General features: G+C 40.2%; 1 protein-coding gene across 7 annotated transcripts in view; it reads left to right on the forward strand.

Annotated features, from left to right (window-relative positions):
- DISC1 (DISC1 scaffold protein) overlaps positions 1-23880 on the forward strand; it is a 202486-nt gene that overhangs the window by 40060 nt on the left and 138546 nt on the right. For all 7 annotated transcript variants that reach the window (XM_040551461.1, XM_040551465.1, XM_040551462.1 and 4 more), the window contains one exon: positions 20756-20903. In XM_040551461.1, the coding sequence (XP_040407395.1) occupies positions 20756-20903 (148 nt within the window). The remainder of the gene's footprint in view (positions 1-20755; positions 20904-23880) is intronic.

Genomic DNA, 23880 nt, shown 5'->3' on the forward strand with positions numbered 1-23880 from the left:
AGCTGGGAACCTTTGCACCTTCATAATCACAGGCATCACTGTTCCTTTTTTTCTTCTTTCCTTCCTTCTCTATCAGTCCCACACAGTTGCATCCTTCCTACCTGTATTACCTCTAGGAAATTCCCAGGCTACCTCTAGTATGGGGAGCGGAGCAGCTGTACTGAGCTATCGCTGTACGTCTCACTTGACCTGGCTCTTAAAGCTTACACAGATGTCTTTGTTTCTTCCTTTCTAGCCTGCAGCCTGGAGCTAAAACTGCTGGCCTTGTGACTGCTTTCTTAGCCCCGATGTGAGTGCAGGAGTGGTGACAAGCCTGCACATCAGGGGTTCAGCTGGAATTGCACCATGCTGTAACATCCTTGGGTGAGCTCCACACCCAGGCCCAGTGAGAGCCTCGTGGCCAGCTGCCATACAAAACAAGATTCCATTTTTTTCTGCCAGATTTGAGGAAATGTGTACTCTAGTTTCACAGATAGGTCTTGTCTTCAGTGGATTTAAATAAGGAAGCCAAAGTCTTGTTTACATGTGCAGAAAAATGAAGCCAAGCTAGGAAAGGGCAAGAAGCTGTAGTGCTAGAGGGTACCTTAACATCAAATACCTTAATTCTTGCCATTGAAAAAGGAGTAATTTCAAGTCAGGTTAAGTATATGTACATATGATGAGTTGTTTGGATTTCAAAGATAGATCAGTGAAACGGGGTGAAGTCACCAGGAACATCTGAAATGAAGAAGAAACAATTTTTGCTACTTGCAAAATATTTCATTTCTAAGTTTGGGAGTTTTATGTTAATTCTCCTGCCTAGTAAGAAGGGGGGAAGAAGATGAATGCAAATTAGAATGATGACAGTGCAAATTTAGCATCATCTGGGAGAACTTCTGTAGAAGTTATTTGAAAAAAAAAAAAAAGGCTTCTGATCATCAGTGAAGCTCAGTAACAGGGATATACTGTAGTTGTACAGAGGGAAATATTCTATAGGAGCTTTCTGAAAGAATAATATTCTGACTTTCACTTTCTTTGAAACATTATGCAAATACTTTTTTCATTTTGGTGTATTCTTTCATGTATTTGACACATCACCTATTGTGCCATGATTGTGGCTTCTGCTTAGCTCTCTTTAAAAATGTATTTTTGAAAAAGGGTTTGGAAACTTAGCACTATGGAATTTTATTTGAAGGTTTATTTCTTGAGACTCAGCATAATTGCATTAAGTACAGGATATTACAGCCTTGTAATTCCTGGAGACCGTTGAAGAGTTTGGTAGCATTTCCTGGCGCTTGGAGTGTGTGCAGCGTTCCAGAGACTGGCAGGCTGCCTCTGTAGGCCTTTCTCTCCATCCTTTGAAATGTTGAAACATCCACTTGTCACTGCTGCAGGCAGGATCTTGTGCTAGTTGGACCTGAGTCTGATGTAGTCTGGCAATTCTTGTCACTTCAACAGTGCTTTTGATTCTTCTGCTGGTGTAAAATGCCCGTGTTGTGTTGCATGTACATACATGCTGCTGGACTGTGCTTGGAAAGATGCAAGATAAGGTTTGTGAACTTAACTTTTCATTCCTTTATTAAAAAACAAACAAAACCACTGCAGTTTTCTTCCCTAATTTAGGCTCTTACAACCACTCCAGTTTGCAAATGGGCCGTGCACCTGAACATCCCACAGACTTCAGAGGATGTGAGATTCTTTATGTTTAGATTATTAAATAGGGATTTTTAAGCCTTTATGTCTTCAGGTAGGAGAAAGCTGGCAAGGATAAATTTTTCTTGACATGGTAATGCACTCATCTGATGAAGTTTCTGGGTGAACATAAATAATGTTCTCCAGAAAGGAGGAGTATTTTCTATTGTGGTAATGCAGTTACAATAAAGCATCCACATCTCAAGGGAGAGTCTTCAAATACAGGCTTTGTTAACCTAACCTAGTACTTTGTTAGCCTAGAAGAGGCTTTAAAGTTGTGTTTCCTAACCTTCTTTACTGATCAGCTGGAAAACAGATAATGTGGAGACTAATCTTGTTTTCTTCTGGATGTGCTTTACTGCATCTGCTCGCAACCTAACGTTATGGAGCTGCCGTCAGTCATTGTGCTTGTCGCTGAAGAAACCTACAATTCCTTTATGGCTTTCTAAGGTCTTGATAGTGTTGTTATTGAGTATCTTTGAATAACTAGTTGAATTTGACACGCTTAGGAAACATGCCAGAGGGTAAAACAAACATTGCTCCCATTCTTTCGAATGGCAGCTGAAGTGGCAGTGAAGAGGTTTGTGAAGAATGTGACCCCATCCCTTGGCCTGCTTCCAGCTTCCACTTCACTGTGGAAATGAAAACCTAGGAAAGGAGCTACAAGTTCCTATACTACGCCACATCTTTTTTTTTCTTTTTTTCCCCCCTAAGTGAAGCAAAAATGCTTTGAAAGAGACATACGTGGCTACATATATCTGTACTGTGCATCTTACAGTACATATCCACAGCCTGATTCGGTTGTTAATGTTGGTGATAACAAAACTTCCACTGGCCTCATTCTGGGGACATTCAGGTGGCTAATGTATGTCATAGAGACAGAGTTGCATCTCTGTGATTAACTTTTTGTTTCTTTAACAAAAAGTTGTTTCTTGTTGGTTTGATTGAAGAAGAAAGGCACACAGGGTGCACACAGGTTATATTCGGTTGGGGGAATCTAGTAGGACCTAGGTAACTTTGTAAGCATTGGGCATCCAGATTTGTAATCAGAGCATTGGTTGCACGCTAGGGTGAGAGAGATCCTTGGGGTCTTCTGCTTTTAAAGTCCATTGTGTAAAATCTTTCTACCACTTTTCCCAGTAACTGCAAAATGTCTTCCAAACTTGTCTTGGTACAGGATCTGAATCCTATGCACCAGTGTTCCTTTTAAAATCTTTCATTAATAATGGATACTGAGAGTATACTGAGTTGTAAATGAGCCAGTTTTGGATTGATGCAGTGAGACAAGGTGAGCCTTGGCATTTTCTTTCCCCTTCTTTTCTGCTATTCTGCAACACAAGCCAGGCTTATTCTCATGATGAGGGTCATACATCCAGCTATGTTAGTCGGGTTGTTCAGCCTTACGACTGCATCTCCAGTGTTAAATTGATGTAAAGCTAACTTCTGTATTTGTACATGTTAATTTTGCATGTTATGACTTCTGGTGTTCCAAACTATAAAGTGATAATTTTTGGAGAAGCAGATGAGAGAGAGAATGAATTCTTATGCAGGAACAGGAACCTATAAGAAAAGTGCAGCAGATTTTCATTTTTTTTTAAAGTATTAGACTGTGATCATATTTGATTTTGGATTTTTTAACTAGGCAAGCTGCTTCACTCTGCTTCAGACAAGTGGTCCGTAAAATGAGTATATCATCGCTCATCTTACCACAGCATTCCAAATTTTAATGAGACTCTGAAGCCCTTTGAACTCCTATTTTGATTGGAGCTTCACAGTTATAAGGTATTATAACTGAGGTATACCGGGTTTTTAATTTTCATTCTTTTACAGAAACGTTATCTTAATGTAATTTTGTGTTATATTTGCTGTACTATAGAGCCTGTAGGTCAGGCTGCTCTCATTAGAGTGTATGGGCCACAGGAAAATGACAGGAATGTTAGTGTGTCACACCTTAGAAAAAATGAAAGACTTCAACAGTTTTTTTTTTTTTTAAATCATGTAGATTGCAACAAAGTTATTTTCTGTACTAGCAATTATTGGATGGAGTGACCTTTACCAACTTCTGACATTGATGTAGTGGAAGGGACATTTTTCCACTTGACCTTTATGCAATGTGTCGGCTTGTCCTGTAGCACAAAATGAATTTCAATTGACAGATTTGATGGAACACTAACTTGACAGGAGCTTATTGTTTGGAAGCAGATATGTGTTGAAATGTGAAGCCTCTAGTAAATAACATGAGAAAAGTTACTTTCATGTCCTCTGTCACTGAAGAATGTCTTGCTTAGAAATGACCACTGCCAGAATTGCAAACTGAACACCGATTAACTGAGAGTCTAGCAACACACTCTTCAAAATAGTGGTATTTTACAGTCAAATCTATTGTTTCGACTCTTTCTCCTCTTGTCATTGTTCTGTAACCAGTTAGTGATATTTTTAACCTTGTTTCTTGTCTTAAAATCTCTGTCCATAAAAGTAATGAGACATAAAAGTCAGATGAACAGCTTCCAATATACCATGAGGTATACATATATATATACCATTTCTCCTGAGAGGACCGTATATGTTGAGTAGGTTGGTTATTTATATGTTAAAGAAAAATTTATCATATAATTCTGGGAAGAGAGAAATACTCTGTGTGGGGAGGAACAGAGCTATGAGCACGTGTTAGGGTGAGGGTGGATATTGTGAAGAGGACTGTAAAAGGAAGGCCGAGCTGTTCCTGCCCCACTGCTCCAGCTGTGAACTACAGGGGACGGCTTCTATTCAGACCTGTTGAAATAAATAAAGCTTTTTGAGTTGACATTTAAAAGCAAAGAACAAAAGTCGGTAGTTTCAGGTGTCTTCATGTAGTTCAGGTACTTGGTTCAAGGTTTGATGTTTCCTGTAAGCAGAAATAATTCCACTTTACAAAATAGGGAAGGCGAAGTTGTAGTGGAATCCGGGATGTATTTGGGACTTTTCAAGTGATAAATTATCATGACTTTGGAAAACTACTAAGCAGCAGGACTGATAAAAGAGCAACAAATACCATCTGTCTTATCTACATATTTTACCACAGTTCTTCCTAAGCTGTCCAGTTGAGGTAAAGTAAATAGGAGCTGAATGGCTGTGGGAGGGGAAAGCAGATATCTTCTATTGCATTTGCAGGAAGTATTTGCAAAAAAAAATATTTATGGAAGTTGCTGTTTAGACACATCCATTTAATCCTTGCCTGTTATTTTAAAGACAGGGCTCAAACAATATCAATAGCAGAGGATGCTGCTGGGCAGAATCAAGGTGGGATGCTGGATGGCAATGTTTATTTCGCTATGGTAGAACAGCCTCTTCTGTATTTGTGGAAAACGGTTGAGGTGTTGTGGATGTACTAGCATAGTGTGAAGTACATTAACAAAATTCACTATTGTAGAAATGCTATTTAATTGTAGCTCATGTGGTAAATATTAGTAAATATTAAATAAGGTAAATATTAGTTATTGGAAAGCTGTATGCTAATAAACATATTTCTTGCAGCACTTCCATTTGTGGTTAACACATGCTACAGAAAAGAGCAGGCTTTAGTGCATTTGTTTTCCATGCTTGCAGGAGGTGTTTGTGGAGCTCAGCTGCAGGGCTGAAGCAGAACCCATGCCTTCTGTGCTGCAGCTCTAGGGCCTACAGTACTACACTTGAAACATGTCCTGTCTTTTGTATGTGAGTTCATACAAAAATGGCAAATCCCATGCCCTTTCTGGAGCACATGCTTTTCTGAACCCCTTCAAGAGAGGATGGCAATAGCCGGCAGGTGCTCTTGCCCTTACCTCTGCAGGTCAAGTCCCATCAAACTCTGCTCCTCTTTGCCCTTCCCTCCTGGCTCTGATTCTCACCTGGCTCTCAGGCAAGGCATCTGCCCGACTGGCAACTTGAATTTCCAGCCCGGGGAGGCTCTAATGGGCAGGTGGAGAGGCTGCTGCAGGCGATGAAATGCTGCAGGCTCAGGCTGAAAGAAGGCAGCCAGCCTGTGTTCAGAGTTTTCACATTTAGCCGTGCTAAGCAGGGAGAGCACTGAGACTGCCCTGGCATTGCTCTTCTCTGCTGGGGCAGGACATGTGAGGTCTTTTCTGTGGAGCAGAGCCCTCTGCAGCAGGAGGATGGAGGGAGCTGAGCTTCCTCGCAGCTGCTGTGCTTGAGCGGAATCCGCTGCTGCCATATGAGCTCGGCGCAGCTGGGCCTCGGGTCCTGCTTTGGGGTCTTGCTTTTGGGGTCCATGGGACGTTCTCTTGTTCTTAACCCTGCTGCTGAACGGGGACCTAAGAGCAGGTAGAGGTCTGTGGGGCACTCAAACAGCCTTGTGGTCATCTCCACACTGATCCGCGCTGAGATCCTTGTGTGCAGCCCCGCAGGTGCTTTGTGCGTGGGGAGGGTAACTCTCCTGCCAGAAACACCTCCACAAGTTCTGCGCTAGGACTGGGATGGGAGGGACAGCTGCAGAGCCATGATGAAAAGGTCATAAATGTGAAAAATGTGTAAAAGAGAGGAAGATGGGGGCAAGGGGACAATGGTTTTTGTTGTTTTAAAAAAAAAAGGACTCCAGCCTCCCTTCTTTTCAAATAGGAGAGACTGTGCTTTACCTACTTGTGAAATTACAAGATGAAGAGGTAAGACAGTCCTTTATAGGGAAGAGAGTCCTGTAAAAGAACAAGAAAGGCACTAAGTTTTACAAAAAGGTCAAGTTATGAAAGGGATAATACAGGGTTTCTTATGCAAGAAGCACTTAATATTGTGTAATTATAGTAATCCTTTTATCTGAAGATCTCACACAGGTGTTAATTAAGCCTAATGATACCCCCGTGGAGCAATTGTTACAGTCTACATTTTTACAGAGAGAGGACCTAGAAACTGAAAGAAATGGGGTTGTTTGAGATCGTGTAGCAGCACTGGGGAATTGGTGCTCATTAGAGAATACAGCGCGACCTCAAGTTGCCTAACAGCCATGGGCAGAACCCTTCCCATGAAACTGTGGTGTATATCCCTATGGGTTTTTCTTTTTTTTTCTTCTTCTTTTCCCCCTGAAAATGCAGATACATGTAGATGCATAAAAGGAAACTCTGGGCAAAGAGTTTCTAGATGGTGTTTCTTGATTATGCATATAAGCCTGTAACTATTCTTTAATTTTGTTTAAAGGTATGCAGGAGATTTGCAGGATCCTGTAATATTTTAGTTAGCATTCAGTGTTTTTGAGAGCCTTATGGGAAGCAGCAAAAAGGAAAACACACCCATGTGGGAGAGGTTTTGTATGGTAATGTTTTCCTTTGTTCACTTCAGCCTTTCCAGTGCAAAGCAGGCTGATAGATTGCTTTGTGAGGTTCCTATGGGGAAATCAAACAACTCTTTAACTTTTTTCTTTCTATCATACTCTTTAAGCTGCTGCTAACTTCACAAGAAATACTACAAAAATCTGATGGATGGGTGAGGATTGGAAAACAGAGAATTGCCAGCTCTGCTTTGCACCCTGTTGCCCTAACATACAGACTGGATCATTTTTAAATGACTGTGTTGTGGTGGAAATCCCAGTTTTTCAAAGCTTTGTTCCCGACATGCAGAACACACAGCTACCATTCAAGGAAGTGTGTTACATCTGCTTGTCTTCCATAAGATGTTGCAGTGAGATGTGCCTGTGTTACAGCTCAGTTTGAGAACGTGTTTTAGTAGAGATGTTTACTTTTCACACTGCTTTGAAACCCCCCAAATTACTATATTTTTACAGAATTTAGTGCCCTTATGGGAATGTCAGATAATATTTTGGGGTTGTTAGCCTGGAGAAGAGGAGGCTCAGGGGAGACCTCATCATCACTCTCTATAGGTACCTTAAAGGAGGCTATAGCGAGGTGGGGGTTGGTCTATTCTCCCACGTGCCTAGTGGCAGGACGAGGGGGAATGGGCTAAAGTTGCGCCAGGGGAGGTTTAGGTTGGATATTAGGAAGAACTTCTTTACTGAAAGGGTTGTTAGGCATTGGAATGGACTGCCCAGGGAAGTGGTTGAGTCGCCATCCCTGGAGGTCTTTAAAAGACGTTTAGACGTAGAGCTTAGGGATATGGTTTAGTGGAGGTCTTGTTAGTGTTAGGACAGAGGTTGGACTAGATGATCTTGGAGGTCTCTTCCAACCTAGACGATTCTGTGATTCTGTGATTCTGTGATTTAATGTCTTAAAATTTGGACAACTTTAATGACTTAAAACTTGGACAAAGCGTGCTTGAAATATAGCCTTCAGGAAAAAGAGGGGTTACAGCATTTACATTTAACATTCTATTATTTTTCCCCTTTTACAGTTGTGTGATCAAACTACAGTTGCGTTTCACTGCCCAAAATGACTTCAGTTATTTTGTGTTCACCCCATACATGCATTAGTACCAAAAACAATCTTGAGAAAGTGATGCTGAAGATGGCATTTAGGAAAGAGTCAAGAGCTCAGTATATGCAAGCCAATAAACTGCACGTGAAGATCAGATAGCTAAAAAGCCTTTTTTTCCTCTGTTTTCCTATCACTGTGTCCTACTAAAATTTAACTTTATTCCAACCTTTGATAAAGTCAAGAGTGTGGTTGGGGAAAGGAGGAGGTTTAATGGAGGCCTCTTTGTAAATCAGGCAGTGAATTTCTGTGTCAGGCAGAAGTTCAGGAGGAACCAAATCACTGTTGGGAAAGAAAGGAGACTGAAGAAATGGATGTTAGCTGAGATGGAGGGTGTGGGAAGAGAAGAGGGTGAAGGGGCAGAGAAATAGAGGAGGCAGAAACTAGGATAGGGGTGTCCCAGAGAAGAGGGAATTGGGTTGTGAAACAAAGTTCGAAAGGACAGGCAAGGAAGTAAGTCACCAGTTGTCAGCAACTATTCTGTGTTTAAATGATATCCTTTGTCACTAAATTCAGGTTCCTTCAGCTGGTGGAAATTAATTGAATCTGAAAACATTTAAAAATATGTGAATTGATTCTGATTTATGGCAGACAAAATAGTCTGAGAACAAATGTCAAATGTTGTAAACTCTTTTCTTCTACTGTTTTCTTTTTATGGATATGACCTTTTCTGGATGATGTAAAACAGTGCAGTTCCTGGGTTCTGGGTGCTAGAATGGTGATGGATGTTGGAAATTGGAAATGTAGCTAGACTGAATTACACTAGCATCTTTAATAGTTTGTAAACAGTTTTTGATTTTGCATCTGCTGATGCAGAGTGTATCAGAAAGTGTATCGGTTTAATTCTAGGTGAAGTTTTAATCCTTGAAGGGCATCAGGGGTAAAGAAGGAACATTGAAACAGGAAATTAGATGCATGTATTTGAGATTGTATAGACTTTTAAAACTGAGACCTGGAATATGATAAAGCATTGACCATTATTGTGGAGAACTCATGAAGGGGAATGCATGGAGTGAGGGAGGAAAAAGAAAGATTTTGTTTAACTAAAAGCAAAATTCTGTCATCCAAGTACTCATCTATAATGAATGCACTTTTTTTCAGCTCAGTTACCACAAAGACTTCCTTATCTACTCTCTCTTTTTGTTTCTAGAGCAAAGCTTCAAGTTTCCTTGCAGAGTTTCCCTCTGCAGTTTTCAGAGCAATCAGTTTGAGGTTGTGTGCACACATTTATATTCTCATTATAGTTAACTGTATGTAATATCCATTCTATAAGATGGAATATTTGATACCTTTTCATCAGCGTGCCTTACCATAGAAAGAGGATAATGTCTAACTGTGTTTTGGTGATGCTGACCTGTAGCTGGTAACTTTGCAAAACTGCAAACCAGTTTTTTAGATGTTACAATTGCACAATTTAATATCCACCACATCTTAAAATCTGTGCTATTTTCTTTCAAACTTCAACGTAAAGCAACTCAATGCCTACTCACTGGTGTTCTTAGCCTCGCGCTTGTAATGCTTTGGTGTGCATTTTTACAGCACAGGTAAAACAGGTTTTTAAGAATATGAAAATAAACCTTGCGGAAAACTCTTTTTATTATCTATACTAGTCTTGTACTTCTGTCACAAAACCAAACCAACCAACCAACCAAACAACAACAAAAAAACCACAAACCTTTCAAACATTCAGACTGTATTTCAGGATGGTGTTCTCAGTATGTTCAGGTGAGACAATAATGAAGGATCCTTTTCTTTGTCTGACAGCTGGAACAAAGAACTTTAGATCCACAATGTGTGCCTAAATAGAGCTTGGTACAGAAAATCTCAATGTAATCTGGCTGTCTCTAGTCATAAAATCCTTGTTATAAAAGCCAAGGTGTAGTCCATCAAACTTTCTTTATTTTTTGTAGAGTATTTAGAACTCACTTTGTTGAAATGATGAAATGACAAGTGTCACGTAATATAATGCAATTCTTTGTAAAGTACTGCATTGCTTCTTTGTTAATTGGCTGGCCTATCTTCTAATTGATCAGTTGTATTTATTCAGTGGCAGTTAAGAAAGACAGGTATTGGCTTGGACATTCTTGGAGTGAGGAAAGGGATATAGTGGAACAAGATTGAATCCTCTGTTCAGATTAAAATATAGCTGACAGTCATTCATGTATGCGAACAGTGCTGCTGGGAAACCGTTACCGAAGTTCCTCCTCTACCAACTCTAATAAAAGAAGGAGTATTCTTATGGCTGTATTGTAAGCCAAGGAGTTTTGTATTCATTTCTGCTAGCATCCTGGTTTTGAGGGCTCTTTTTCAGAGCAAAATTTAATTCAGAATAGGGATCTATGCCATTGTGCTGTATAGCCTTACCTCCTTACATTTTTTTTCCATTTTTTTAATGCAGATTCATCCTGGAATCAGCCGTACATGTTTTTCTTTATTTCTGTACAATTTCATATATAGTGACAGTACTGTCAGCACTGCTTACAAAATAATGTTGATACCAAATAAAGTGCACCAGCAATCAGCTTGTTTTTCCCTTTAATGTATCTTTCAATGTTATCGTATATTATTTTTACTGTAAAGTCATATTGGAAATGCAGACATCTCAGTGGTTCCACTGGAAATTGATGCTTATAAAAGAATATCAAAAGCAAACAGTCAACAGGGCATTGTTTATTTTGTACGGTGAATTGATTAAAACAGAAATGATGTCTCCAAAAAATGTCGATGCATTGAAACCCTCATTGTGTTTGAAGGAATTTACAAATGCAGCAAATCCAAAGATAATGACTGTCTGGGATAGACACTGCGTGGAATTGTACCATTACTTTAGTGCAATTACAAAGATGAGTAAGGGCTTGTCATATGCAGAAAATTGTCTATTATTTCAGTAACTGTTAGGCATGTCAGGCACTTTTAAAAATGTAATTACTCCAGCATTTAGCAAATTATGGAAGTGGCTAGTTTATGCTGCAATGCAAACTACTTATTAAATTCTCACTATTAAAATTATTGCTGTTAAAAACAACTATCAAAATATAATGTTTTTCAGAAGTTTCCTATTACAGGCAGTGGAGATTTAGCTACTGGTATGATGAAAGTATTGTGCACTGTTTTCATCCATACAGGCTGTCTTATGCTTTGTCTTCTCCATTTGTCTTTTGACTATTGTTTGTTTTGTTGATTGTAGGTTTATTGGAGTAGGATTTTTTTTTCCTGTTGTTGTCTGAGCCTTGTATGATTGGGTTTTGGCCTACATTGGAGGCTTTTCTGTGAGATGATAGTGGCAAATAATAACTACTTTGCTTGCAGGATAGTCATGTTAGAAGAGATGTGAGTTTATCCAGATCGTCATGATGTGCCTTAAACTCAGCCTAGAAATAACAGCTGTAAGGACAGGTCAGCCTACGTCGCTGTCAGGTGATAACAAGTGAGAAAATGTCAGAATACTGATTTGGGTGGTTAACCTTTTAAGTTACTTGGCCAGCATTAGAAAAATGTTGCTTTTCCTATGTTTCTATGGGATGCTCACCCCCTTCCTTTCCCAGAGGCAGCTGGAGGAACCTTTCTGGTTTTGGGGCTTTTTGCTGACCTTCCAGCTGACGTTGATAGTAACTTTACCCACACCCTCACAAACCCCACCAAGTCCTGTGGACTGTGCCCATAAATCACCTCTCTGTTTAACTCATATTGCTAGGATATGGAGAACATGTTATAGATTTGAGCCGGAATTTGTCGCCGATGCTTCTGCTGGGGATATTATACGAAATAAGGGCACTGGACAAAACTTAGGCTGAGTCTACGCTATGCTTTCACTGGTGCCCTTCTGGAAAGAATTTTCACACACAGCATAGACTTTTCAATGTTCAAGTGTAGACTGGAGGTGGAAAACCCAGTGGAAAGGAAATTTGATGGTATGTTTTGAGGAAGCATTGGTGAAATTTTTAAGAATTGCACTTTTTGTTCAAAGCCTAAACGAACATTCTCAAATCCAATATGAATTAGAGAGGGAAAATCAATTTCTGTCAATGTGTCAAGCTTCTTTCCATAAGAAGTATAACAGCTGAAATGTGTCTGTTCTTGTATTTTTAAAGCTTTCAGACTCCCAATCCTGCTGCAGCACTGACATTCGCTATATTAAATTCTGAAATGTTCTGTATCTTTTAAGGACACAGCAATTTCCTTGGGTTGTAACTAGTGTGGACCAAGGGGGGAAAAACACTGGGAGACGGTCTGCTTGAGAAGCACTTGTAAGAAGTCCTTCAGACACTGTTCTCCATTGCTTTTTTTCTAGGGACTGCTTGGAATACCAGGTTTCCTTCCCTTTCCCCTCTCCTGCGTTATGCATGCCAGTCTCCTCTTGCTAGGAAAGGTGAGAGTGGAGAAATTGTGGGCAGGTAATGTAGCATGCAGCAGGGGAAGCTAGGAGCACCGAGTGTGACTTCAGGTCCTTGCTGTGTGTTTTAGCCACTCTGGTGCCTCGAGTCTGGCTGGGAGTTCAGGAGGGTGGCTCTCTTACACTCTTCAGGTTACTGGGCTTTTAACTTTAAATAGCACCAAAGTCAATGGCAAACATCCATCTAGCGTATCAGTAGGGTGAAGTGGGAATTAGAAGGGTTTGTCACACATAGTATGAGTGCCAAATAACTGAGAAATACACACAGAATAAAGAATAGTGGAATGTAGCATTTTGAACAGATTTTGACCCTCCTGCTTTGTCACGGCTGCTTCAGACTCCAAAGGCTGTTCAGCAGCCAGGAGTTTGGTTTGCTCGTCTGCCCCTCAAGGCCGTGCTGATACTTCAGGAGCATGCCCGGTGTGCTCAATTCCACAAAGTTGCCTTTTTTTTTTTTTTTAATGGAAAAATTAAGTGGTGGGTAAGCAGGATATTCTCACCTGCATTGTGCTCTATCCTTTTATGAACAGGACACGGAACAGAAACATTTGGCTGTGGTACCCGGGGATTATGGCCTCGTCTGGAGAGCTTAGCATCTGCTCACTGTCCTTTCCAGGAGCTACTTTTTCCACTGACTACTAGAAGTATTCCAAAGATCCTGGCCCAAATAGTGTTTTAGTTAAGATTTGGTGTGTGAGCCTCTGAAGGAAATCTCCCAGTTGTCCCATAGATCCTGTGCTTTGCTTTGCATTGTAGAGCAGTCGCAGAACGCATCAATGCTTTTCTTTCAGGCGAAACAAAGATGTGCTCCAGGGAGTCCAGCTACTGACTGGCCTTCAGTCCATGGGACTACACTGAGCCCAGCCTGAATTAAGGCCCCCAAACTGCGGGTGTTGAGTCCTCAGTGCCAAACTGTTTTGCTTGGCCCCTGTTAGTGGCATAGTCAGTAGAGTAGGCAGAGCTCTGGGGTGCAGCCGCTGCTCCTGTCATCCCAGCAGGCTCTTCCAGTGGCTGTCCCCAGCCCTGGGCCTGTTTGGAGCCTGCCTGGCTTGGGTGTGGGGTTTGCCTCTGCACTAGGGCTGTCTTGCTGGTTTCCTTATGTAGGGGTGAATGAAAGGTAGAAAGGGTCATGCTCTCCACCAATGACCAGACAGCACACGGTGAGGGGCAGCAGTTCAACAACTCTCTGCATGTAGTCTAAAGCTCCCTTTTACACATATCGAGTGAGCTAGGACTTGGAAGGAATCTAGTATTTTCTACCATGCATCTGCTTAACACTGTTAAATGGTTAATTTATCCTTAAAGGAAGAGCATATGCAGACTCCAGTTGCTTGTAATGCCTTCATTTCTGATCACAGGATATGTCTTTGCACATTATATCTGGACATTAATTGGTTTGCATGTTCTCCTGCAAGTAATTTTGCAGGGGACCAATGCTTGTAATTGGGCTACAGACACCTTGCTTAATAGTCTGTTTATCTAGCTGCATTTTAGTCACATTCAAGATCCCAATTAGACTCTTCACTTCCTAGCCTTTGTAGGATTGCTTTAGCTAATATAAGTGTCTGTCCAGAAAAATGAATGGTGCAATTCAAAAATAAAAATGCCTCAATTATTGATGTGTGGGGAAAGCAGAGGTGGAATGTTATCTTATATTCACAGTAAAGGGAAAAAAAAAAAACACCTAATAAGATCATCAGACTTTTTAAAATTATCAGCTGGGGTGTGTGTTTATAGAATTCATAACTACATTTTGAAATTGTCTGTCATAGGGTATTTTGGAGACCAAAAGCATACATGACCACAGAAAAGAGAAGTTTCTAGTGGATAAATGTTGATCCACTCATGACTTTCCCCTCCCACAAAGCAGTGGTCGAGGAGTAGTGTCTTGCTCAGGAAGGCTTTCTTGTGACGAGCACTGTAGGCTCAGGAAGCAGTACCGAGGTAAGGGGACGCTTTGTGCCTTGCTTCTTAGTCTGCTCCTGTGTGCAGCTGGGCACGGGTTGCTGGGCGCATCTTGGGAGTTCTTCTGCTTGTACAAAATAGGTTATAAAATATTTCTGATGCTGAGTATACAAAAATTCTTAAGTCATCTAGGAAGCTTTTAAATTTTTAAGAAAGTGAATGGTGGGAAGGCTGCCTGGCTCTGGAAGTATATCTAGCAGCTAAGAAAAAGACTTCAGGACTGTACTGTGTGTTTTTCACATGTAAACTCTGAACAAATCCTGTTTTAAGTCCCTCAGATTTTTGAGGGAAGTGAGGGAAAGAAGGTGGTTGTTTACATAACTGTGGGCAGGATCAAATGGTCTTCTCTAGTTGAACTAGCTGAAGAGACGCTTTCTTAATGTCCTCCAGCAGCTCGTAGAATAACACGATTGATCATCTTACCACCTATCAGCAAAGAGCAGACATAAATAACTGTAAATATATGCATCAGTAGTAAATGAAGTTCTACCCTTACTGTGATGATCTTCTTAAATGTTTTTTAAATGATGATAAATAGTTCTGATAAAGTGAAACTGCGCTTCATGGGAATAATAATAATACAAAACCACATTAGAATATGTAAAAAGTAGGTAGGTAGCCAGATGTTCTCATATGGTCAATTAAAAATTATGGAAATCGCTTCCTTTGCTCAAAGCTGTTACAAAGCATGATCCTTGGAGACCGTGCATTTCTCGGGCTGCTGTCTGTTCGGTTGAGAACAGCAGTTAGTCAGCCTCTTCCAGGCCTGCACCCTGGGCTGGCTTCAAGTAGAGTGGGATGTTTGGAGTGCACCAGGCAGTAACAGTGGGGATGGAGGCAATTTAAAGGTTGACTTTTGCACAGAAGTAGGGACTTTGTCTAACGTATCCATAGGACTGCTCCAAGTCAGCAAGCTAGTAACAGAATACAGTGAAATAAAAGGCTGGTAAAGGGAATTATGCTTTATTCCATTTGCTGGCCTGTAAAGCAGTCTGTATTGAATACCTTAAAGTTCCTTCATTTTAGAACAAATGTCTATCATGCTACTTCCTCAAATGAGGGAATTGCTTTTTACACGTAAACTGTGTTAGATGACTTAGTGTCAAGTATGGGAATAGAGGAACAAAGTATTAAGTTTGTGATATGTATGTTTGAGTTCATGTGGTTTCTTTAAATGTCTCAGTTCATCAGTGAGCTCTGGAATTCTGTGAAGGTCTTTTCTGCATTTAAATAACATGCTTAAAAATCTAAAATGAGGGTAAAAGAAAGTGGTGTTCTTGAGCCTAATGGCTTATGAATAGCAATGGTTTTCTGTGTCTGCTTCCTGGCTAGAAAATCCTAGAGAGTATGGTGGAAAGGGGTCTCAGGAGCATGCATTTGATTTTGCTGGCCTCAGCTTTAAAAACTATGCCAGAGCTACTCCTGAGAGATGTTTGACCTGAAAACTAACACTGATAGAGATTTCCTGGCTCTCCCAAGCAGCTAGTTTTAGTGCTTTACTGTCTCTGTTTTTCCTGTTCTCCTTTGTTGCAACTCAGGTTTGTTACTGAGGACTCAAGTTCTGAGTAGGGGTGAAAAGCATTTTATTAACTCTTTCTTTGCAGCTTCCTGGCATACTGAAAGTTGCTCCCCTCAGTCTTTATCTTTGGTAGATTATAAAATCCATCTCTTTGAACTCTTTCATGTGTCATCTTTGCTAGAATTCTGATCATTTCCATTACTTCTGCTTCATCTAGTTCTATTCTGAGTTACAGCACGGAATGCTGGACTGAGATAAACCTTATTTGCATGGCTCCCTGCTCAGCAGCTGGCACTGAGGTGCCTTGGTTTCTCCATGCACTAAAGACATCAGCCAGGTCAAACCAAGGGGGCTCCTTTCTAGGAGAGGAGACCAGAAGCTGAGTGCTGCAGTATTCAGCTCAGTGGTGGTGGAGTTTCTTGGGACGTAATCCCTAATGATGATAGGATAACCAATCTTTTAATCTGAAAGGTGACAAGCAGGTATGTCCAGCAACAATACTTACAAAATACCAGTGGAACAAATGATTTAGAAATGTCTCATAGTAGAAGCTAATTGAATTCTGTGTAGACTGGAATATATAAAGCAGGATGCAGCCAAGAATTAATGAGAGAATGAAGTGTCATGTGGGGTCCCTCATCTGTTTTCCTTCCAAAAATAGCCAGTTTCTAGGGCTGGGAAGGATGAAACGACTGGACACAAAAACATTGTGTTAGCATAATCATGTCAAAGAACAAATTGAAGTATCATAGGATGGGTTTTATCCATTTGCTCCCTTTTCAGTGCAAATTTTCCAGCTGCTTGCCCTGGATACAGAGGAGAACACCAATCTGCCTCCTCCTTCAGCAGCTGGGTTTTGGAGAGCACAGTGCAAATATAAACCTGTGTTGTTAATTCCCCATCTTTCAGTCACAGTAGTAGTACCTCTGAGTCCTGTCACATGCATCTCTCAGAATGATCCTGTCTTTTCCTGCCCTGCCATCCCAAATGCAAGTTAGTTGTTTCTTCTCCCCAGGCCATTTTTTTGTAGTTTATTTCTGCACTTGAGTCTTTATGTCTTCCTTGAAGCCTGCCATTTGGCAATGCCCTGTTATGGATGAATGCCTGGGAAGCTTTACAACAGTAAATGCTGCTGCCATACCTGCTGGGAAGGGAAAGTGTGTTCTGCCATGTGCCCAAACTCTTTGAATAGCTGTAGAGGGTTGCCATAAACCCTGTTCAGGGAACGAAGGAAGCCTAACAGTGAATGATTTGAGTAAAAGTAGGTGTTTCTGCTTGTTTTGATGGTCGGTGACCACTGACCAAATTCAGTTCTTACTTTTTCTGGTTGTAATAGTGATATTTTTGATGTTAGTGTTTGAAATTCCACATGAGATGCAAATGCTGATACATTTTTCTGGTCAAAATATGGGCTTGGGATTCTCATCTGTGTCCTCATCCTGTCGAGTTGCTGATGAATGGGAGTTTCAGAGGTGTCCCAAGAAGGAATGGTCCTGCCTGCTCCTTGTCATCCAAGATCACCTGGCCTTTATTTCAATATTACACACACAGAACAGCTCCAGATAATATATTGCTTCTGACCTGAAACCAATAAATCTGTATAATGCTGCTCTGTGAGAGAGATCCTGGCTTGATTTGTCAATAACTTGGGTGTTTCCTTACTGCTCTTTTTTTAAAAGAAAACAAACAAAAAAACTGTAAGAGGCTGCTAATACATGCTTGTCCAAAACTTCTCTCTCCTGCCAATAATAACCATTGCCTACTGTTGTCTGCTGTCAGTTGCTTGGCTGCCTCATCTGCTGTGATGGTGTGCCCTAGGGAAAGAAAGCTAACTCAAGGCATTTCCACAAGGCTCAGGACTATTTCCAGTTAGTTGCCCTAATTTCTGGTTTGCATAATATGGTTGGGGTAGTGCCTAACGAGCTATCTAAACCAGCATTGCTATGTCAGAACACATGTACACCTCCTTGCGACCCTTTAGGCCTTGTTTAGATCTTTTTCTATAACTATAGCTTTCTATAGTGAACATGTTTTATGTTCACTTTTCTCCTCCCATAAATCCTATTTGAAAAAGCAAACAGCAAGGGTGGGTGAGGAGAAAGGGAGAAATTTGATGTACTCCATGCTGTAGTGATGGGGCTTGGAACACTTTGCCAAAGTGCCAAACTTTGATCCCATCAAGCATAGGTACCACTGATGCTTTTCTGACTTGGAGAGATTCTTTTGGGTAATCTATGTATAGTCTTCATCAGGGTTTGTAATCCTGTTATGTTTTTAGTTCAAGCTACAGCTGGCTGAGTGTTTGGATTGGGCTTCTTTAATCCTGAACTGACCGGAGCAAACCTGAAAGAGACGCATTCAGCAGTGTCCTGCCTGGCTGTCCCTTCTTCTCAGTTCGGGGTACAGTGAAGGAAAACAGATGAGGACCTTGGTAGAATTGCTGTTTCTGTCCACTGCAGTATTAATAGGATCCTGAGCATGTGAGATGGCTCTGCTGATAGCCCCAGCGGTTTTTGTGTTTTACAATCTGCGTGCGAGTTACTGCAGCACTGCAGTTCTGCTGGCAGCTCTGGTCTGTCCTCACTGAAACTTCAGCTAGCCCTCAAGTTGCTGCCCTGAGCTTTGTTGCTGTTCAGCATCAGAATTAACTGTCAGATGAAATGGCAGACAGAGGAAAGGAGGACTGCTGTGTGTCTGCTCTTAGTGGTCCCTGAGCCCATGTTTGGACTGGCTGTACCTGCCCACCGCTGTGATGAGGTGCTCACAGGAGAGCTCCAGTCTCAAGGGAGCAATAGGTGCAGTAGGAACCACGGTGGTTCATCATCATTTTTGAGGGTGCTCATCTACCATACATTTAAAAACTGCAAGAGATTTAATGATTGATTGCGGCCTTTGCTGCCCTTTGCACCTATGGCTGAGAGTACTGGGAGGTGTTTGCACAGTCTAACACACTGCTATTAAACGGGGAAAAAAACCAACAACTTGGAGCATGTCAGATCTATGTCTATATTGATATCCATACTGATGTGAAATGTCTGGAAGTATCGTTATTGCCAGATACGTAACTGTTTTCTTAGAGTGGTTGTGGATAACCGTAGCTGGTCTCAGATTTTCCCAGTGAGTCTGGCCTTAGCTGAGTTGTTCCATCCCAGGCTGCCATCTCTACCCTGTAAAGTCCTGGGAATGGCCCCGTGTTGCCAAAGACTTGACTGACTTTTTCTGAGGATGAAGACTTAACTCATTGTCTATCTTCCTTTGGTGGCTTTTTCCCTGTACAAACTTGTGCATGGTAGGGGAGTGTGCCTGGGTAGGACTTCTTGCAAAGTTTCTGTGTGGGTGAGCTTTATTTTTGATGCACAGGGTTTTGATCCTTGGAAAGAGTCAAGCTTCAAATTCTAGTTCCTGATCAACTTCATATGAAATATTGCAAGGAAGATGGACAATACAGCTATTTTATTTGCTCTCTAAAGTACTTTAAAAAAAGATTAAAAAATCTCATTCATCTTTTCACAGTCCTTAAGCCTGCTATATTTTGGTGGTTTATGTTGTGTGGTTTCCCTGTGGAGATAGGGACGGGAGGAATCTGTTCAGTTGTGGCCCCTGAGAAGTACATTGCAGACCTGGTTTACCTCCAGTGCTGAAGAGGGTTTTCTCCTCTGCAGGACAAGTATACCAAGTATACACACATGTACAGAAAGGTTGTTGGGGCAAGGCCTGGACCCTGCAGTAACTTTTGTGCTTGCAATTTCATCTAGAGCCTTCTTGCAGCATTTTTACCCTAATAATAATAATAGCATGAGTTTAACTACTTGGAACAGTCTGCAGGCCTAGGGAGATCTAGCCTCATTAGTACAGTCTGTGTCTTTATTTCCACCCCATCACCACAGAAGCAGAAGGGAGATCAATACTAATGATAGATTATTGTAAAAATGGATCATTTCACTAAAACAGCAAATGTAAACCACCTCTCTTCTTAAAACCCCTTTGAGGATAAAGAAAGAAAATAAGTGGTAAAATGCATGCACAGATGGATGTTATTCTGATAGTAACATGTACTGAAAATGCTCGAAGGGAAGGAATGCTAATCACACAAGATTGCAGACAGCAAGGTCACAAGGAAAGTACTGGATTGTAAAGGTTTTCCATTTGTGGAGTAACTCAAAACTCTCTGATTTGACTAATGTATCATCAAAGGTGTTCTGGCTTGGACCAGCCAGGCTTATTATCTGTTCTGTGTGTGATTTTTTTTTTGCCTAGTATGTGTGCACCATAGGAATAGAGGATAAACATACCAGAAATAACTATCTGTATTTGGAACCATGTTTCTTTGGTTTCTACACAGAGGAAGAAGACAAAGTAAAGACTAAATTAAATAGAGAAGTGTTTGCTCTTAGTCTATAGAGCTACAGGAGTGTCAGAGCACTCTATTTAAGATTGTTTTAAAACTGGAGCAGTGAAAAGTGGAAGTTTTCAGAAAATTCAGTTCAGAGCTGTTACTCTGGGAAAAGAGCATGGTTGATAACTTTGAGCCTTACTAGATTAAATCTCTGTGAAAGTGCTGGAAAGCCTGCAATTTTATCCTTGTCATAGAATAAAGTTGCTGAGCATCCTGGTTATCTGATATTGTCCGTTGTAGTCTCAGCAATTTGTGCCAGAGCAAAACAGACTGAAGTATTTTATCCAAAGGTAAAGGACCATTTGTGATCTGGATTTTAGTTCTTGTTGACCAACCTTTATTCTTCTTCAGTTAAAACAGAACCTTTTTTTCTCTGTTCAATAACTTTTTTTTTTTTTTTTTTTTTGTAATTTAATGTCTAGCTGATAAATTTAGACGGAAACTAGAAGAACTGGAGAAAGAAAAAAAATCTTTAAAATTCCAGCTCCCTTCAAGACATCCTTCAATTAGCAATTTTTTGGATAGGTTTGTTACCCAAGTTCAAGCAATGTTGCGCTGGGCTGCAGATCGGTAAGTTTGATGCCTCCTTACTATGCGAAATGACACTTCTGTTTTTCTTAAAGTATGGAATACAGTTTGTGAAGAATTTTAATACAGGTTTTTAAGGACCTTCTAGCATATCAATATGGAGCACATATATGAAAACTTGCCCTCTCCCTTTTTTCCCACAGTTCTTTCAGAATTGCCCTTAAAAAGATTGATTATGATGAAATGGTGAATCAAATGGAACTTTACTGATTGATGTTGAGTAAGAATGGGATTGAATCCTGACCCAGCAGCTTAGGTGTATGACAGCAAGGCAGCTTGAGCAAAGGTTCCCCATGGAGTTAATTGTGACGCTCCTTTTCACTCAATTAAAGGACATTTAAATATAAAGTAAAAACAGATTCTTCTTTGAGATGCATAGATCTTTAGGAGCTTCCTTTTATGCATCACTTGTTAGGTGGCAGTAATGTGCTCTGCACTGTACAAAGTCACAAAAATAACTTCTCAGTCTTCTCTTGAAGGGAGAACAACTTCAAAGACTGGTGGAATGTGAGATGCCTTGGATGACCCAAGGGAGATAGATAGTTTACGAAGAAAAAGTTGCATCTATTCCTGGGTCTTTCTTCAGCTATGCTACTGGTTAACTGTTGTTAAAAGTAAGAGGATTATTCATAGGTGTTGGAAGCTATTCTCAAATACTGTAGCACAAATGAAAGAAGAAAAACCTTTTGTATTCTGGCAGCTTGTATATATAAAGGTTGCAGTGTGCCAGAAAATAAATTTTGGTGTATTTTTTGATATACACGAAAATTAGATAAAATCAGTACAAGTAATAGGGTTTATTGAGAAATTATCTATTGGATTTTACGCATATTTTTAGCCTATACTTATAAAAGTTAGTAATGAGACATGTTTAAAACTAACTTCATTCCCTATTTTCTCCTGCCTTCTGAGGCTCTAAGAAGCTGTTTTACCATTCCTTAAAGATTAGTGTATTTTATCATTAAAATGTGCTCTCTCTATGCATTAGTTTGTAATGTTTTTGGCTTTAGAGCTGGTGATATTTTCAGTGTCACAGGAATTGATTCACTAAAGCTTCCTTGAAATATGTAGTCTGGTTATTTTTATATAAAATATATGTATTATATTTATATATAAATATATATTACAAATAATGTATACGTTTATGAAAGTTTTCCTGCTCTCCTGATGATTTTACCTGTAACTCTTCTCTTTGCACAGGTGCGAGAGCAGTGCCATTCTTCAGGGTCAGATGAATATCCTCTTACTCCTCACTTTTCTGTCTTGCACATGCTCTTTTCTTTGAGCTTGAGTTTGACTGTTGTTGTTGTGCACCTTTTATTTTTCTTGCTTGATTCATATAGCCTTTCACACCACTTGTCTGCAGTCTGGCTCCTTTGTTGATGGGAGCGAGCATACCCTTTGTCTTCAGTAGGGGGTTGTAATAGTTTAATTTTTTTTGTTCAACAGTATTTTTATATAGTACAGCTAGACCACTTCTTCAATGCAAATTCGTAGACTTCAGTCTTTCCTTTTGAATCAGAACAAAACAATGATGTCCAAAGTGTCCTTTTTCAACTCAAAAATGAAACAGATGAGTCAGACTAGCCCCAGAAGACCAGAACATTGCAGTTTTACTGTAATCAAGCCAGTCTCATCTTCTTGCAAATGAAGAACTTTTTAAATGAAGTGTGTATGGCAAGTTATTTGTTTAACATATGAGACTGACGTTCACGCCCTGATTTTGTTTTACATGATTAAATTATGAGATGAATTTGTAGGTAAATGCACTCAGCATTGGCATGGGATATTGTGGGCATATGGTAGGAGCCAAGTCTGGTTATGTTTAGGTTAGGAACAGTACCATGTTCGTGTGGTAACACACATTCAGTGAGATCAGGGAGATTTTGTTTCTGTTTCCTCAATACCAAGCAGGCAGACGTATATGTGATTTCCAAGGGGTTCTCAGAATAATGTTTGTTTGTTGTAGAATATTTCCTAGATTTTGATCAGCTGCTTAGAAATTTCTGTTGCATGCAGTTTTCAGAAAAATGCAGCTTTTTTTTTTTTAAAAAAAAAGAAAAAACTCTAACTGTGTATCTGCTTAAGATGTAATCATTCTGGTGGTGGAGTGTTATGAATCTGAAGGTAACATGTAGCATTCTTACCTCTTTAATCTTTAAAATTGCTTTGGAGAATCTGGGAAAATGTGGTTGGTTGAAGCCCCAGTAATCTATAATGGCAGGCACAGATACACAGATGTCCTAGCACCTCACACATGGGTGCTTGATTTACTGTGTTGTTGCAGAAATGAAGATACACAATCATTACATGAATTTTGTTTAAGTAATAGTGCCATTTATTTTAAAACTAATTTTTTTGCCTTTTTTAGTACATTTTGGCCCACAGAGAGGGAGTAAAGCGTGTATTCTGATGATCCTGCAGAAGAGACATGAATCTTATGTTCTACATTGTTAAACAGCTGTGCATGGAGATTGTAATTGTGTGATTAATCACGCTTACACCACCTGTGATGCATGTTTTTTGTGTGGCATTAATGTGTTTGTTTTGTAAGATTACAGTGGGAAATCATGCTTCAAAAATGTCCTTCATTTGAGACAAAGTTTTATTTATTTATTTTAAACAAGCTACTAAAATGCATCTGTACCCTTTATGTGGAAATGTACGTACTTGTCTCTGGAGATGGACATGGAAGTGCAATTGGCCTTACAAGTGTGCATGCCTTTACGCAGAAACATACATGACAAAATAGGTTTGCATCGTTTGCAGGTGCATTTTGAGAGGCTGATTATAAACTTGACACTTAATGTAACGTGCTGATTATCTTGGGGTCCAATCATGCAAAGATTTACAGCTGAGGGTTGTACCGACCACTGTGAGGAATCCCACTGACTGCGATTTTGAAAGAGCTCGCTGTGCTGGAGAGAAATAAAATTTGGCATTGTGGAGCAAACGCTCC

The sequence above is a fragment of the Cygnus olor genome, chromosome 3 (assembly GCF_009769625.2).
Source record: "Cygnus olor isolate bCygOlo1 chromosome 3, bCygOlo1.pri.v2, whole genome shotgun sequence".
Taxonomy (NCBI): Eukaryota; Metazoa; Chordata; class Aves; order Anseriformes; family Anatidae; genus Cygnus; species Cygnus olor.